This window comes from Lampetra planeri, chromosome 31 (genome assembly GCF_965212315.1).
Source record: "Lampetra planeri chromosome 31, kcLamPlan1.2.h2, whole genome shotgun sequence".
Classification (NCBI taxonomy): Eukaryota; Metazoa; Chordata; class Hyperoartia; order Petromyzontiformes; family Petromyzontidae; genus Lampetra; species Lampetra planeri.
In genome coordinates this window covers 9,248,271-9,266,481 of record NC_136137.1, presented here as the reverse complement: position 1 = coordinate 9,266,481, position 18,211 = coordinate 9,248,271, and the positions used below count along the sequence as shown (strand labels likewise).

General features: G+C 43.9%; 1 protein-coding gene across 1 annotated transcript in view; it reads left to right on the top strand.

The window, feature by feature from the left end:
- The window catches only part of LOC144729190 (uncharacterized), a 76,773-nt gene that overhangs the window by 4,567 nt on the left and 53,995 nt on the right, over nucleotides 1-18,211 (top strand). Inside the window, exon 2 of the mRNA XM_078609229.1 lies at nucleotides 14,807-14,998. Coding sequence (XP_078465355.1) covers nucleotides 14,807-14,998 — 192 coding nt within the window. The remainder of the gene's footprint in view (nucleotides 1-14,806; nucleotides 14,999-18,211) is intronic.

Sequence of the window (18,211 nt, the reverse complement as noted above, 5' to 3'; positions counted from 1 at the left end):
CGATCTTAGTCATTACCAAAAAATATCAATGCGCATCGTTGTGGGGAATTTAAGTAAAATAACAAATAAGCAGACACGATGCCTCCTTACCATATCTCTCTCCCTCAACATAGCCCCTAGCTTTGCTCTGTGGCGAGCGTGACGCGTCACAGTGGGACGCGATGTCGTGGAACCTTGTGTCATCACTCTGGCGCCGATGTTCACAACTTGTTTAGACAAGGGTGAGTAAATATAGCGGCGTGGTGGCATCGCGCACTGCCAACTCGGTGACATGTTGCAGAGGTTGGAACCTCCGTGAGGACGGCAAGGTGTCGGTTGCACTTACACACCTGGAGTGGCCGCTCTCTCATTGTTCAATTGCAGGAGAACAAGGTGTAAATGCTTACCCCGAGCACTCATACTCTGATGGTGCATTGTCTTTGAGTTGTGCGCCTTTTGGCGTCATCTGGTCCAACACCATGTGAGACTAGGCTCTAAGGAAAGCTGTCTCGGGTGTGGACCAATCAACTTCAAGGACAGTGCATACATTATCAGAATGATGTTTTTTTGTTTGCATTATGACTGCAGGTATTGTGGTCTATGCAAACATGACTCCTTGTAAAAAATGTGTCAGTTTTGTTGCCAGATAAAAGGGTAAAACACCAATTATCATATTTTTTACTGGCAAATGAGGTTCCAATGGTGCAGGAGAACAAGTTAAGAAGGGGCGGAGGGTGGTAATAACTGGAATGTTTCGTGTAACCAAGCAAAGGTAATGGTGTAGCTATATCGGGTGTGCACGGAGTATTACTGCGCCGGGTCCGTGGCTCAGAGGGGTCCAGGGAGTGGACTACAAAGAATGGAGACATTGGACATTGGTGGCCCCATTTAATTCCTTGTGCCAGGGCCCATGCTAACCGTGTTATGCCACTGACCATCCACATTTATTGTGTGAGCAAGGAAATGAATGTAGGGTATGATTGCACAGCTTGCTTATCTCGGTGGCTGGTGAGATGATTGAAGTGTAACTCTATATTTTATACTTTTTTTTTATATTACTTGCAATTGTAATTTTTGGCATCTGAGAATTAGACTTGTGGTCTGAATGGCCTCTCATTATCTGATTAAATAAAGACTTCTGTCTGTCTCTGTTATGCTTTACCGCATTGGCTTTTTTATTCATTTCATTTTGTGTTACCTGATATTCGAAGCATCAGAGGAGCTCACAAACAGCAGCAGGCCCCATTCATTCAGTTGTTTTGTTAGTCATTCTGCCCTCTTTTTGGGTGGAACGACGGTCGTTTTCACAGAAAAAAATCAGACCTATTCTGCCTCTTCCATTTAACACGTGGCTGATTGTACACGAAACACATCCGTTCCACCGCTTCTCACTTCCCGCAATTGGAAAACGGGCAGGTGTGGGAGTGGTTACGGCAAAAGTCTGCGTTGGCAGAAAGTTTATTCTGATTTGCGGAACCGTGTCACTCGCAAGCCGCAAGTGTGGATTGTGCAGAGGGAGCGTGGCAACCCACCTCGCACCAATTCACGGGTTTAGCCTCTCTCCTCTCTTTCGCTACTCCTTTTTTTCTTTCACGCACTTCGACCCAAAATGTAGGGCAGCTTTTTGTTGCTGTTGCTGCTCTAAGTTCTGTGGCAAGGATCAGTGGGAGGTGCACGCGCGCATTCAGAAGGTGACAGTGATGAAGACAAAGAAACAAAGATGAGGATGATGTCCATAATGATAACAATGCCCTTGATGATTGGGATGAAGATTGTGGTGATGATTGTGATGGTGACTGATCATGATGATGTTCATGCTGATGATGAAGAGGATGATGATGATGCTGTTACTGCTGTTCCTGCTAGTGCTAATAATGTTGCCTCTGCTGCTGCTAATGATGATGAAATTGATGCAGAAGTGATATGATTCGCCTCACCGAGTCCCGACACTCATTTTAAAGGTGTATGTGGGAGGAAGCTGCCGTTCTTAGAGGCTTGGAGAGGATGAGACTCAAATGTCCACACAGAGAGATTCAAGAATCCACTTTCTGCACTATCTTTTGCTGGCCATCTTGCAACCCAGCAGATTTGGGAGTTTCATAAATCTTCGTGTGATTCACTAACACATGCCTCCGATTTGATAGACTACAAACACCATGCTCACACCATACCAGACACCCATTAAAGTCTCAGTCAACCTAAGAGATATCCGCAACAAGTTCTGATACCACCCGCCACTGATGTGTGTTGGTTATTCAACCTTCGTGGCCAGGTTCATGGCACGTTGCATACCCGCACACAATTCCACACACACACACATACGTTTACATACACATGCACAAAGACACATGCACCCACATACACCCATATTGGAAGCCAATGATACCCCCACATAGCAGTATAGCTAACGGACACAAGTCACGGGGTAGCGCAGACATGGAGAGAGGAGGTGGGCATCACTGCAATACTAATCTGGTGACCTCAGTTCGATTCCTACTCACAGCTGAAGTCAGCGGTGAGTTATATCTGAACCGGTTTCTACCAAACCTACACTTCACCAACCTGGACTGACCTTCGTGGTAAAGTATGGTCTAACGACCCCCATGACCGATACAACACGTGGCGAATCCTTCATCTAGGGCTGCATATTATGGTCACAAATGTTTCGTTATTTAAAAATGCTACAGGCAGCCTTTGGCTGTAATGCCTCGATTTGACCACCAAATGTAGACATGGCTGTCATGCACGTGGGCTGCCTGCAGAGTCTTTACCACCATCATTGCCTTTGGTGAATTGTGAGTTGGGGGATCACCCATCATCAGCTGCTACAGCAGTAGCATAATGGAATTTATCATCATCTCCATCACCATGTATCAACAAAATCACATTCTTTACGCATCGGGACCAGCATCTTGAACTTGGGTGTGAAAGGTAAGCGGTTTCTGTAAGTAAATCCACGGGGGTGTGGTGTTTATCTGAATAATATAAGATTTTATCACTGTTTCTCAGCACTTAGGATGACATTAAAAAACCCCATAAAATTTGTCATATCTCCCAAAATTAGCATCAACATAGTAAATAACATACATAAACTGATGAAATTAGCAAAACAATAACTAAAGTAAATGGGAGAAACCCCATGTAAACAATTATTTGCCTTTAGTGAGCAGGCCACACAAATGCCCAAACTGCCACATTTAAACAGTACAATTAACTCACGCAGCAGTGACAGGAAGAGCTGCTGCGTTTGGTCCATGCAGGGGGATTCTTCTGCCACAAAGGAAAGAAGTTACATGCGTGACGCTAGCAGGGTTGGCCATCAAGTGTTGGGTTTATACTGCCCGCACTACGGGGGGAGGGAGGGGGGTCCCTCCTCTGTCAATCGCCACACGGGAAGGAATTTAATCTTAAAGTCAAGGATTTAGATAGACCCCATTTAAGTGAAAACCATCGTGTATTTGCTCACGGAAGTTATTTTCAAGAGACTCTATCTTAAATAGCCGTTCTGGCCAGATTGTCTTGACCCAAAGAAAATAGAGACACGGTTGCACACGTAGAGGACAATATGGAACGTTGCAATGTGGCCCCATGTAGTTGGATGGATCAATAACAATGACAGTTGTACTGCCCATAATTTGCTGGATTGTTGATTATTTTGACGAGAGCATAATGTCCGTTCCACCGACAAAGTAGGTTCCTGCTTCACGCTGTGTGTACTATCGCCAATGCTTTAGTTTGCCCGAATGTCACTTATAACCTTGTAGTGCTGTAACCGAGCAGCTTTAAACCATCAATGAATATTCACCGCGTGAATGTGACAACTGCACGCATCTATTGCAGCACACGAATGTGTATGTGTATTCATCATATCGGCACCTGACTATGCACAGCAGTGGCAGCTGGTATCTGTGACCTGACCTAGGTAGGTCTCCCCGTAAGTTGGCCCAGATTAAAATGATGAACCAGTATCCGTCTCAGCTTCACTTGTGGAGGGACGGATGTTGTTTGTGAGCTCGTGGCCTCACCTCCCTCTTGAGAGACATTTTGCTGGATGTATCGGGTGCTTACCAACAGCACTTACACCAGTCGAACATCTCATACATGAGCCACAATGCAGTTGTTGTTTGTATGTATACCTCGGCAAAGCCACCTACGTTAATGCTCAACATACTTCCATTGAAAGTGGTATCTGCTATGTTGGTGAACGTGTTTATGTTTTGCATTATTCCAGGTCTGCACGTTACAGGTATGAAAGTGTATTTAATTCATAACCGAGGCAAGAATGAATTAAAGGCAGGAGTCTCATTCCCAAGGGAGGCCCTGGTAAGGCTATACCCAGGATGTTTCCCGGGGCGCGTTCTAAGTTCTGGAGCCTTGTTTACTTCCTCCAACATGTTTTAAATCCACTTTCGTGCCTCTCTCGATCGTTGATTACAGAGTATTACGTAGCATGCCTTTGTGCCGTGACTCGGCTTGCTTGTAGTGAAGAACGGTCTTTCCTTTCAAAATCTAAACCCTTAATGGTGCCATTAGTGGCAATCATCGTGGAGTCAGTTTTGTGGGTTTGTATGGGCTTCTTGTTACGCTTCTTATATTTATATATTTTTCTGTAAACTATACCGGCTCATCCTGCTGTGTGTAGCCCAACGGTGTGCCTCATGCTGCCATGCATACATAATACATTTATTATGACTACTATTATTTCTTACGATTATTTGTGATTGTTTTTTTTTATTTAGTTTTGCTTTTAAAGGTTGCAAACCTGCTGCCCAACGCGGTCCCTTAGATTTTTTGTTGCATTTTTTTTTGGCACGCATCATTCACTAACGAATGTATAACAAGCCTCCCATCGTCACTTTAATTGGTTTGCCCCTGAAATCTGATTCTGTTACAGATTATGAGTGTATAGAGTTTTAAGGGGGGGGGGGGGGGGGAGTGCTGTTTATAGAGAACAAATGACTTTATAAGCATTTCCTGACCGTTAAGTATCATGCGAATTATCAGAGGTCACTTAACGTAGTCGCAGTTGGGGTTTGTACGCACCTCAGTAATTAACATTACACAACTTTCTCCATGTGCGGGGAGAGCGCTGGAGAGATTTCTTGAATCTGGGTCAGTAATGAACTCCGCCACTCCTGGCAATTATCTGGCTCCACCATCTCAATGTAAAATTACAGTTATTGCTCCACAGCAACATCGGCCATACGGGGAATAAGTGTACGTAATGAACATATGATCGAATTCGTTTGGAACGTGAAAGGGTGGAAATTGCCATCGAAGGAAAACCATTTATGAAAAAATATTTTATTCAACTCATTGTGAAAACTAAATGGGTACTTGGGAAGCGTAAATGTAATAAGATGCCGTGGAGCATGAAACTCAGAATTTGTTTGACCATGCCCTTCGTGGAGGGTGGTCAGGCTGCCACTGCTCTGAGTGGCGTCTGTTCAGGGTTTATGTTGCACACGGTAACGCGAGTCTCGTGCTCGGTATGGACCCGAGCCACAGATGCCAACTCCTCTGAGCAGCTCCTTCGTTCCCGAGTACTCATGCTGCCATTGCACAGTTACAAATTACACACTCGAGTGTGGTCACCTTCCAAAATGACCTCACTGCATATTTACGCAACTGTGTATGCACAGGTGCAGTTTACAGTTACGTAAATTATATATATAGAAACAATCGTAAATTAAAAAATTCAACCCTTTATAAACCAAATACTGGATGTAAGCATTATGCATGCTGTGTTAATTTTGGTATTTTATGGGTTTTTTTAAATTATCATGCTTCACCACTGTGGTCAGTGGACATTGTGAAGATGATGGAGGAGGCACAGGAGTGGTTAGGATATCACTCAACGCGCACGTTAGCCGTGGCTGATGATCGAACACAGATACCTGGGTTCTTAGCGTGGTGTGCCTCAACTCAACCCTCTCATCGCCAACACAGACAGATAACTGGGCCACATGCACGTATAGTCTCCTCTTTATAACATGCTTACTAAGTACATTCGCCTTGAATTTTAACGCAGGATGGTTACATATATTATCTCTATAGTCACACAAGCCCCATATGATTTAATAAAGTATCACACAAAACACATTGACCTTTTTAACATCGCGCCTGAATATGCGTAAATGGTTGATAGGACTATCTCAATTATTTTTCGCACTGGAGTAAAAAAAAAGCAATTACACTCCCACGCCTTTTGATTTGGCTACAATGGCCGTGTGCAGTGCATCGCACGATGCCTTCGCCGCGCGTGTGATGCTGTACATGTCTCTGGAGAGGTCCATAGTGATGGTACTGCAGAACACAGCCCCAGCGCTGACCACGCTTCTGTCCCACGATCTCTGCTATCCTGAATTAATTGGCTGTTGCCAGTGAGTAGTTACGCACCTTTCGGAGTTCACACAAATATTTACAATCTTTAGTGACGATAATTTTTCAGAAAGGCGTGGTGTGTTGTTGTACGCACGTAATGCGAAATTGGTTACAAACAAACACTAGCGGTCATTGTAGTCCGGTTATTGGTGGTGTCTTTTAATTAATGTCACTTCCTTTATACGCAATATATTTTTTATAATTAGTTTAGTAATACATATTTTATAAATGTATATATTTTAAAGGCTGCATCCCTATGGGCTTTTATGTTCAAAGAGTGTATTCAAGTTCATGCAGACGTTTGGCAAATTTGGGTTCTTGACCTCATGGCGTAGTGCGCAAATCACTAAATCACAGCTGCACACACAAGTGCATCACAGCCAACACTCTGAACGTTTCCGCTACGCACACGCAAGCTGCAGTTCCATTCGTTGTCTGACCATGCCAGCGAAAGGGGACTGCGCCCAAAACAAAAAATATATAAATGTTCCTGAGAGAATGTCTGGAAATGTTTAAAGAGAGCAAATTACGTGAAACAACAGAGCAAAACACAGGCAAGTGTATCTGTAATTGTGGCTTTTAAACGTTTCATCCAAATCTGCTGTGCAGCTGTAAACCCCCACCCCTCCGTTCACTGGACGCGTACGTGCGCGTGTGTGTGTACGCATAGTAGGGGGCACAGGTGGTGCATCGGCCAGTCATCTCAGTCAGTCAACCCATGGCACCTGGGTCTGTCCCTTGACCTCCTGCCAGCGGGCTTTCGACACTTCACGTGGCCTTAACGTGCACTCAGCCTGGCACAGGCACCGTAGTAACGTCACCGCCACTTAGTTGCGAATGGCGGTTGTTGTAGTTGTTGTTGTGTGAGTGGTAGTGTAGCGGTCAATGCGCTGCGCTACGAACCCGGCAACTCAAGTTCGATTCCCGCTCACGACCAACACCAATAACGACTATCTGAACCGGCCATGGGCCTCCCCTAGGTCGACTCAGTGTGTAAACATGGTGTGTAAACATCGCCACTAGGGAGATAAAGGCGGCCGGGCGTGGTGCTGGCCACCCACTCCCTCGTGTGCCATGCCGGCCTTCATAGGTGTTGCTCGCTAACAGCACTTGCCCCAACAGTCTGTGCAGGGTATACAGGGGATCTTTGTCTTTGTGTGAGCCGGGGGGGGGGGAGGTGGAAGGAGGGGGGGGGGTTAAGAGTTACGATTGTCCAAGACGCTTTGATGTGGACAGACGTGCCATGTGGAAAAGCCTTCAGCAAGGAACTGACTCCGGTAAGAACATGGCAGGCAAAGATTGATGACGCTCGCGTAGCCCAGCCACAGTTGTTGAACCAAAAACAGACCCGTTGCACACAAAAAATGCCCTCGTATACTTGAAAAAGATCTCTGGCTGCTGAAAAGTGTCATCAACGTGGTAATGGCACGGAATAGAAGGGAAAAAACCGTGAAGTATGCAAGCTTGAAAATTCAATAAACAGTTAAAGCATTGTGATTTGTGCACAAGCACAGGTTATAGCAAAACAATAACAAAACTACACCGTGAATCTTGCCTGGGAAAAAAATTAAGACAAATCAACCCACCTAATTTGCCATTAACACTGCCCGATAAGAGGAATATTTGTGTTAAGGCTGATGTTTTACGCAATGACCCTTCTCGGTGACTTGCATCAGCTCGTCAAGAAGGGTCACGGTGCTTCTTGAAAAGCCATGGCCTAAAAATATCAACCTAAATATGTTATTTTCTGTTGTCGCCAGGCATTGCTAATAATGTAAATAGTGAATTATACCATTCGCTAATTTTTGTTTTGCACTATGTTGTGTTCTATTTATTTTGCATTGCTTTTCAAGCATGAGTATTAAAAAAAAACTTTATAATTTTTACACCAGTGTGGTGGCTTCATCATGATGGTCTAACATTCGGCTTTCACTCTGCACCAGTAATCGTTTGGCTCCTGGCTACGAGCACTCGAGGGCATTCGTAGTTTCTCACCGCGTGGTCGATGATTGCCAAGCTGTGTGTGCATTTAATCAAGGAACGCTTGATTAAACTGAACAACAGCAATGCCTAGAACTTACAAATTTTAACCATGAGCAAAAGTGCTGCAAACTGGAAATTAAGCGAGCATTTTTATCTGGTGAAATCAGTACCAATGGCGAGACTCTATTGCCACTGCAGATTAAAAAACAATCACTTTTACATTCATGCAATAAAAGTAAAAAGTCTATTGACACTAATTTCATCACATTTAATTAACTGTACTTACCCTGCACTGACCAGCATGGTGAAGTATGGTCAAACAACACCCATTATTGATTCGGCAGTGTGTTGCATATTTGAAGTCCAACCTAAGCTTGAGCAAAACACAAATGTGAGCACGGTCGATGCAGGTCTCGCCTCGTGCGCCCAGTGCAATAAATATGTTGAACTTCTTTCGCACCATACGTAACCAACCGTGCGTGTAGGGAGCGGCGTCTGTTATGGTGGCATTTCCCATCAATGCACCTTTCTTTTGCCGTCTCTGTTCAGTGTGTGCTTGTTTCACATTTAACTTGCAAAACATTCAAATTGCTATCCGCTCATGTGAATTGATCCTACGTGTTCCTCTGCGGGAAAGCGGTCTCGTTAGTGCGATGAAACCTGTCGTGATGTCACGACTCAAGAACTCACAATCTTGCTTCCCAAGGGGACGTTGCTGCTGAGTCCGGCTAACAAACCCCGAAGATGGGCATGCATCTTATATTTGCATCGCATTCTAAAACAGGATGTAATGTATTTTCGTGTTTATTATTTCTTAAAACATAGCGTAATTGCTGTATTTTATTTACACTGCACATGAATAAATATACGATATTTAAAAAAAAGCAATACACAAACTCATATCCAATACATTGTCATAAATATCAAAACATGTTCTCTCATCTTTGATCTTGTAAAAAACACTCGTTTGCCACCCCCCGTCCCGCACTACGTGACTGTTTTCAGGTAGGGTGCTGTCTGCTATAGGTCAAAGAGGTCAAACACCATCTGTCTCACCGCTTTGTAACGGCTCCATTAAGACAGGAGGGCTTGTCCCCTGCAGCCTTCACTTAAGCGGTATCCAGGCACCTGGGCCACGACTCTGTCATCTAACGCGACAGCAGAAGTGACGGTCACGCACAGTCCGTGGGTTGTGTTATTGCTGAATGTACGTGCGTTGCACCTTTTGCCACAGAGGTCAGTATCAGCCGTAGATCAATCCAACCGCTGGTTGCAGGCCTCTCCCCGAGCCGTTACCACCTCTCGCACTCATGCAACTTAACCACGCCACTTAGGTGGCAACCGCTTTACAATGCTGCACGTATGCACAGTTTTATAGGTCAGCCGTTACGTCTGCTGTGTACGGCCGTCACTCGTTTTAAAGGAATGGCATCACGTCTATATATCCCCCTTACCCCAGTGAGGTCTACATTTAGCAGGAGCGGGGGGGGGGCTACCCCCCCCCTTCGTAGTTGGAATCTCCCGCTACGTGGTTTGGCAGTGCCCGCATTGTTGTTGCAATAAAAAATATTATTTGAAAAAAAAAAACGAAAAAAAAATCCCTAACCCGATTAAACAATTCGTTATTGTAGGTACCGACCTGTCTAACACGAGTATGAAGCTTTGTTAATGAGAAACAATTTACTTTTAAGGTGGATTTCAGTTAACACGATAGTGACATCACCACTGCAGTGTGACTGCTGTACCTTTTGGGACTGTCATCACACTGTGTCAATGGAGTGCTGAAAGGCATTCATGATGTTTCAAATCCTTGTCAGACAGACAGCCTGGGACACACGGCCCAGGTGTGTATCGGCAAGGTAAGGGATGTTTGTTTCTTGGGTTATACCTTTAAATATGTGACCTCTGTATGCAGATGTTTAGTGGATGTAGAATCACAAGGATATTTTGGCATATTGAAGTTTTACGTCTTTATTCAAATTAAATCGTTGAATTTGCCTGCAAAATACGAATTAAATGTAATGACACTATCTGCTTCAATGTTATATAATAATGTAATAAACGCACAGCAACTAAATAAAATAATTTTTCCCCACGTATCTACCAGGGATAACAAAATGTAATTAAATTAGCGAGAGATGGGCGCGTGCGAAATTTGCCACATGCATTCTCTTGATCGTGCAAATTGAAAGTTACCGTAAGAAGCAATGGTATTGTGCCTGTTCATTCAGCATACATGCATCAGCACTGCGACATTTCATTTGCTGCTTTGCACCCATCAAATATCAGATGGAAAGGAATAAGCCACTGAAGAGACATGCCGTAGCGGTTACTACCGAGTATTCTGCTGATCGTGCAAATTTTAAACTCACTTATTATGTATGCACACAAACAAAAATACCAGATAATGGTAATGGATGTGATTTTGTTATCGTCTTCAAAACACTGATCTTTACATGAATTGCGAGCGTGCATTTCCGTTGCCCTTCTGTTTACCGTACAAATTTACACGGTACGTCAAAGGCAGCAGTTCAACACTCACAAGGACACACCGCCTGCTACTGATATCACAAACACGCACGCGAATACAGTTCTAGATACATTTGAAAAGATACCCAAGGAAACTCATCACCTTGTGTCTGCCATGGTGTATGATTGAAACATTCTTATAATTGTCATTAAATTATATATTTCATCCATTGAACAATCTACAATCATGTTGAGATTTTTTTTTTTTCGCTGAAGGTCCTACAGGAATTCTTCTAAATGTGGCAGTCTAGGATGTTCATTCACATTGCTAGCAGGATGTTATGGGCCAGACACACATGTTATCGGCACATAAACAAGTGCGATGTGACACATTTACACACACACACGCAGATATAAAGTTCCGCTGTATGCCATTTAACAGACCGTTGGCGAAAGTGCTGTTGGCGAGCACCTATTGAGGCTGGCACGTGCACAAGGATGTTGTGTGGCCAGCACCACACCCGGCTGCCTTTGCCCCCCCCCCCCAGCGCTGATGTTTTACACAAGTATAAATAGTCACACACATGTGGCTATCATTAGCTCCCCCCCCCCCCGCACTTTAATATTGAACATATGTTGCAATACATGTCAGTGCAACAAAAGGGAATGGTTTTATGGCAGCAAGACTGGCAGACCAACACGAGCCTCGGTGACTCACTCGGTCGTAGAACTTGGTCATAAAACGAGAACTGGATATCAGAGCTCGACCTCAGGCTTGTAATCTGTAGCAATGCCCCCCAAAAAAGCCACGCGAACGAAGTGGAAAAAGACATCGCAGGCGCCAACAACGTTTCGCGGACAGCATCCTCACGGCAATTCTAGTGGTCGTTGCACGGTGCGACTAAGTGACGAGAAACTTGCTTTCGCAAGCGTTCCATCCAAAATCGACGTCAATTTGGAGAGAATTCTGCTGTGGTGATTTGCTTTCGTTGATATATCTGTCTTCTTGGTTCTTTCGGTAAAATCACGTAGAAGAGAAGTAATACAATAATAAAAATAAAACATAATAAAATAATTCTCACGACGAATTATTTTATTATGTTATATTTTTATTATTTTATTACTTCCCTTCTACGTGACTTTACCGAAAGAACCAAGAAGATGAATCCCTGCAGTCACGAAAGCTATAAATCGAAATTGATATATCTGCCCATTTTTAACGTAGCGACGAGCGAGTGCCTCTTTCCCCGCTAAATGTGGAAGCTCTTGGTTGGGCGTTGCCCTCAATTGGCTTCTGTGCGATGGAGGCATTCTCAGAAATGGGGACGATTAGAACGTAACGATCGTCTTCCTGTTTACACTCATCAGCTTCCGTTGAACTGCTCGTTTGTGGAGCCACTGGCTTGCGTTTAGCCAGCTACCGATATGCCCACGGCTTTGCCGAAAACATTTATCAATCTTTAACGAGATTGGTCTACTTCAAAATCCGCTAAGCCCTCCACAATATCAAGCCAACAAATAAGACAATATCTGGGAGTGAGCAAATACTGTAATCATTTTCAATGCTCCATACATTTTAAAATCACTAGAGTGTTTTTGGTGGTAAGCGCAGTAATATTTAAAAGTGTATTTTCCAGAAGATTATAACTGTCATCCATGTGCTCTCTGTGTATATAAAGGTTTAGACTGTTTATCAGTTGTATAGCTGGTCCGTGTTGTAGTACTGTAATGAAAGCTATTTAGAGCCCTGTAATACGTTTATTTGTGAAACATAGCCCTCATTATTATGTGGGAAGGGCCAGTGTTTTGCAAACAATTTCTTTTGAGTTTGGTTTCTTTCAATTTATGGTGGTAGCTACGGTCTCTTATTTACAGAATGGCATATTCTAACAGAGATTGCCTTTCAATGGCAATTACATTCACACATTGTTACTTTCTACAGCGTATTCCTGTTAGCTTTGAGGCACATTCTTCAGAGTTTTTGGCATTTTTTAAATATACATTTGTGATTGTGGAATCGGTGTTTGTTATTTATTTTATTTCACCGAGTCTTTCATTTTGTTCATAAGACAGGAATGCCTACCTCTAATCGTGATCTTTTATAAATACTTTTAGCATTTACTTTCATTTGCACAAGTGTAAGATTTTATTACCACTATTATTATTATTATCATCATCATATTTTTCTCTCCAAATTCCATTCTATTTGGGCTATCAGGCAAATGTCATGAGACTAATGAACATATGTTTTGGAACTATCACAGTGAGCAGTGCACCACCCTGTGTTCGAAAACAAGCCTGGAAGATGCAAACATTTATTTAAAAAAACAATTCGTGGGCCTCTCTATCCACATCAGTTATTATCCCGAGGCATATATTATTTTAACTAACTTATTCTACTCGCTATAATACACATGACGATGGTACACGTGTTTTTTAAATTTTGGATAATGAATACTGAAATGGTTTCTTCGTGACAGAATGAGATAACAGTTTGGTGAGATGTCAAGAAAGTGATTTCTCCTTTGAAATATGAGTATAAGTACGTTTACAAAGAGCCACATTACTTTTTTAGAAGCTAATATTCCCACTGGGCATGGATTTCAGAATACGTAAATACATCCAGTATCATGTTTCAATCTGCTGCCCTTTAATTCAATATTGGTGAATGCCGTCCACTCTCTATAACCATGTGAAGGAAGTGCTGTTGTCATCATAAGCTGTGAATGTACTGAGTGGAAAAAGAAATGTTCGTGAAATTGTTTCCTGTCTCACCTCTGCCCTCGTTACATTGAAGTGTGAAGTCTTACCATGGTCCTGGCGGGAGCTCGATGTGTTGACAATGAATCTTGAAAAGCTCCGACAAACACATCTGTGGAGACGCAGACTGACGGCCAAATGTATCAGGGTGTCTAAACATGAATTAGGTCCTTCTTTAGTTTACCTCTCATTGCCTAAGTACCTGTGCACAAAATATGGAATTTAGTTGGAAGCAATTACAGTGAACTCTCAGGTGGCGTCTTGCCAGTATTGGTTTACTTAAATGTAAAGAAAAACTCATACATTGAAAAATCGTCCAGTTTGAATGGCAATCATATCCGTTCATGGGTACGTATTGTATAGCGCGTATCGGTTAATTGACTACATTAAAAGTGTAATTTAGATCCATGTGGAGAGAGTTATTTCTTTAGTGTGTGCATTTCGATCTCTTACAATGTGGATCTCGGAAGAATTCTCAACAAACAGCGAAAACAGAGTACAGTAGTTCAAATCGTATTGTCTCTGGAAGATTCAATGTGATGTATATTTTTACAAGCATGGGTTTCAACCATGTCGAAGTATTTTGTCCATTAGAAAATGTACTGTGGCTTTCTGTCAAATAACTCTAACGATGTGTTACGTTTTATGAAGTATAATAGGCTTTCCATTGACATTTAAACTTAAAGATTTACATTTAGAGTGCGACCATTCACAAAATCGGCAATCGTTGCTCATTTACAAATAACGGCACACGTGCATGCTCCAACAAGTCGAGTGTAAAGGTCAATTTTCGGTCATCACACGTGATTGCAAATGCATTCAATCACTGCCACTGGCCTACCTCGCTAAAATAATCATCTTCATCTGTGTGTGTGTGTGTGCTGTTTGCTGTGTCCACAGTAATCGGGAGAGGCAGTGTAGCGTTGAGCGCGCCGGTTTACAAACCTGGCAACCCGAGTTCGATTCCCGCTCACGGCCAACACCACTGACGATTATCTGAACCAGTCCTGGGCCTCCCCTAGGTCGACTCAGCCTCAAATGAGTACCTGGTGCAGTGTGTAAACATTGCCACTAGGGAGACAAAGGCGGCCGGGCGTGGTGTTGTTGACCACCTGCCCCCTCGTGCGCCATGCCGGCCTTCATAGGTGCTGGCTAACTGAACTCGCCCCAACCGTCTGTTGAAGGCTATACGGGGGACCTTTATCTTTGTCTCTTTTTTTTGTGCCCACAGTGAATTGTGTGCAGGAAGGGAATGTATACAGCGACAAGGACATCTGGAAACCGGAGGCCTGCACCATCTGCGTGTGTGACAGTGGTAACATCCTGTGCGATGACATCGTCTGCGCCGAGGACGTGGAGGATTGCCCCAACCCAGAGATCCCCGATGGAGAGTGCTGCCCCATCTGCCCCACAGATATCCCAGGTAAGCGCCACGTCAATCATGGACGTCTGTGCTACACGTGTACGTGTGTGTACATGTGTGTATGAGGAGCGGTAGTGTAGTGGTTAGCGCGCTGCACTACGGACCTGGCCATCCGAGTTCGATTCCCGCTCACGGCAAACACCAGTGACGATTATCTGAACCGGTCCTGGGCTTCCCCTAGGTCGACTCAGCCTCAAATGAGTACCTGGTGCGGTGTGTAAACATCGCCACTAGGGTGACAAAGGCGGTCGGGCGTGGTGCTGGCCACCCACCCCCTCGTGTACCGTTCCGGCCTTCATAGGTGCTCGCTAACAGCACTTGCCCCTACAGTCTGTTAAGGCTATACGGGGGATCTTTGCGTAACGAGTACCTAATGCAAATATTGGCACCGGGGAGACAAAGGTGGCCGAGTGTTGTGCTGGCCACACCACCCATTCATGTGTTGTGCTGGCCTTCATAGGTTCTCGCTTACAGCAATTACCCCCAATAGTTGATGTGGGCTACACGGGGGACCTTTGTTTATATTTGACGTGGTTCTACAGTGTGCGTACCACACGCTTCCCATTCGCTTGGGGTTAACATCCAGGCCATGACAGACATGCTCTAGTCACCATTGAGCACAATTATAATAGCTAAGCACTTCTTTGCGGTAGATTCAGTTATTGTCAAGCTGGTCTTTTATTGAACGTATTATTGCAATAAAGATTTTGATATAAACACCTCTCATTAGAGGCCTCCTCTTAAAAGTATTTTTTTTTTAATTCAGTGTGCAACTGATGACTGTAGTAGTTTGAAGCACAAACTGTTGCTTTCAAAAAACAGGGTCCTTTTCGAGGGACTAAAAGCGCAGGACAAATTAACCGGAACGTTTTCTCTCGTTGTGCTCCTTCCCTCATGCTGCTCCGTTTGCAAAGTCTCAGCATCGTCACAGCGTTTTCACTCGCGCAATAGAGGCCCTCCCCATATAATGGGCGTCTGGATGGTGGAATAAGGGGAGTGGGGGCACAAGTGGCGTTCTGTCTGGGCCTGCAGGGACCTCTGAGTGGCCTTGCATCCTAAGTGAAGCATATGAGCACATCAACGAACAGTATTTATAGGCATTTAATTTGAACTATGGTAGAGCTGATCGTTTTTGTTGTCGTAGCTTCTAAAGAATATACAATATCATACGATTATTTTGGAGTGCCATTCATTCAATGGTTCTATTTAAAACGTCAGGGGTCCTGATGCCTTCAGAAGCGTTGTTGTACTCGGTTAAATCGTAATATAGACAAGAGCAATAGCAAACTAAGTACCACCAGTGAGTGCACACTTGGTATGTGCTGAAGAAGCAAAGAGTGGTAACGCTGATGTCAACAGAGCGGATCTATCAAAACGTCCCCTTGCTCAAGAGGCAATTCAACAACCTGGAAAGAATGCTGCGCGCAAACTATGGGCAAGAATGGCAATGTCCCCTTGATATTCAAAAGCATGCTGGGATTCCTGTTATGGTTGACTGTTAATGGTGCCTTTTATGTGAATGTATTGCACGTGGAATTAAGTTGGACCCCCTTGGCTCCATACGCCAGATATGTGTTTAAACAATGAGCGTTGTCTGCACGTTTGTTATGGGTTTACGACCTGGTCCGCCTGTGAATATTCACTTTCATAGTGGCATGGAAATGCCTTGCTGACGAATGTGCACGTGGACGATACTGCGACAGGGAATAGAATGTGTAAAACAAAAACGTTGTGTCATAAAACCGATGGGCACCTTGTACGATTACATGTATTCTTGTACGTTGTGGCACGAGACAATTTTGTTGCCAGCTCAGAATATGCTGCCTACGTAGGTTCAGGAGGCGCCCTACAAGATTGTGGGTAAAGCTGAGTTGCGTGCAAAGAGCTGTTTCTGACTGGGTTGCGCTCAAGGGAAGTAGCATTGAATCAGCGGTTCGGAGAGCGGGTGGCTCTTGGAGATATGGAACTTGTCTCGCACGAGCGACACGGACGGACAAGCGTTTGGAGGGGTGGTGTTGGGGTTGGGTGAGGGGTCTGGGGTGAGATTCGTGTTGTTGTGGTGCCTGCACGGCGCACAGCAAAACACCCGAGCTACTGTCCAGGCTGCTTTCCAAGGCAGCCTCACGCCTCGTGTCCCCGTGATTAGCGTTCTCCCGACGTCAACGTCAATCAGCACGGCTTTTTGGTGATCTGAACTTTGCTGGAAAGATTTCGGTTTGTGATTGCTTTGCTGTGATCGTTCGCCAGCTCTAAAGTTTTTGAATCAAGGCGTCGCAGGATGGCTAGGGTTTTCAACAATTGTGCATTCTGTTCAATTTAGAAGTTCACACTCTATGAAGCCGTTATGATTCAAGGAATGTGGGTAGCTATAGTTGGCTGATATGTAGTTCAGATTTAGCATGCCCCATTGTACGATATGTACTCAATTAAAGTCTTCATCATCACCATCCATGGGCAAATATCCCGTAGGTGTCCACTGCACGTTTCGCCATTTGTTTCCACTTCCCTCTGTCTTCTACCAATATGCCCAAGTAGTGCTAAAATGTTTAACACTTAAAACGCTTGCGGTGATTGGTGAATCTTATGTGTGTGGTGTTTAAACACGGTGATCAGAGACAACATTTACATGCAATCCAGAGTGCAGAGGAATTCTGCTCATTCAGGTTTCTCCAGGCTCTCACCTGTGCTTTTATTACATGCTCAGCACAAACACCGTGTCACGTATTCGTGAAATTGCTTTGCATGCAAGCTCATCTCACAGTAGAGGGTTACAAATGTGTGCAATTTACTTGTAACAATTTTCAAAATAGGGTCTTTTCACGCATAATTTATAGCTTCCACCTAATTCTTCCTCTAGCTGCGTATTACACCTTGTTTAGTTATTCGTGTATGTGTGTTAATGCTTATTGCTGTATGATGGTTGTTTGTAACTGACGCGTAAAACATGTCAGGTGTGGCTGAGACAACTTTAGAATCTACTCCAGATAGGGACAAGGCTACCTCAGGTCCTGGTTTAGCTGAGACAGTCACAGTGATTTCATAAAGTCTGTACAAAGTCTTCTTGGTTCTTTCGGTAAAGTCACATAGAATGGAAATAATAAAATAATAAACATTTTACGTAATAAAATAATTCTCACGACGTTTCGGCCACAACGCAAGCCGCCGTCCTCAGGTGAAGAACAGGTCTGTCAGAAAGACAGCGTCTGAATGAAT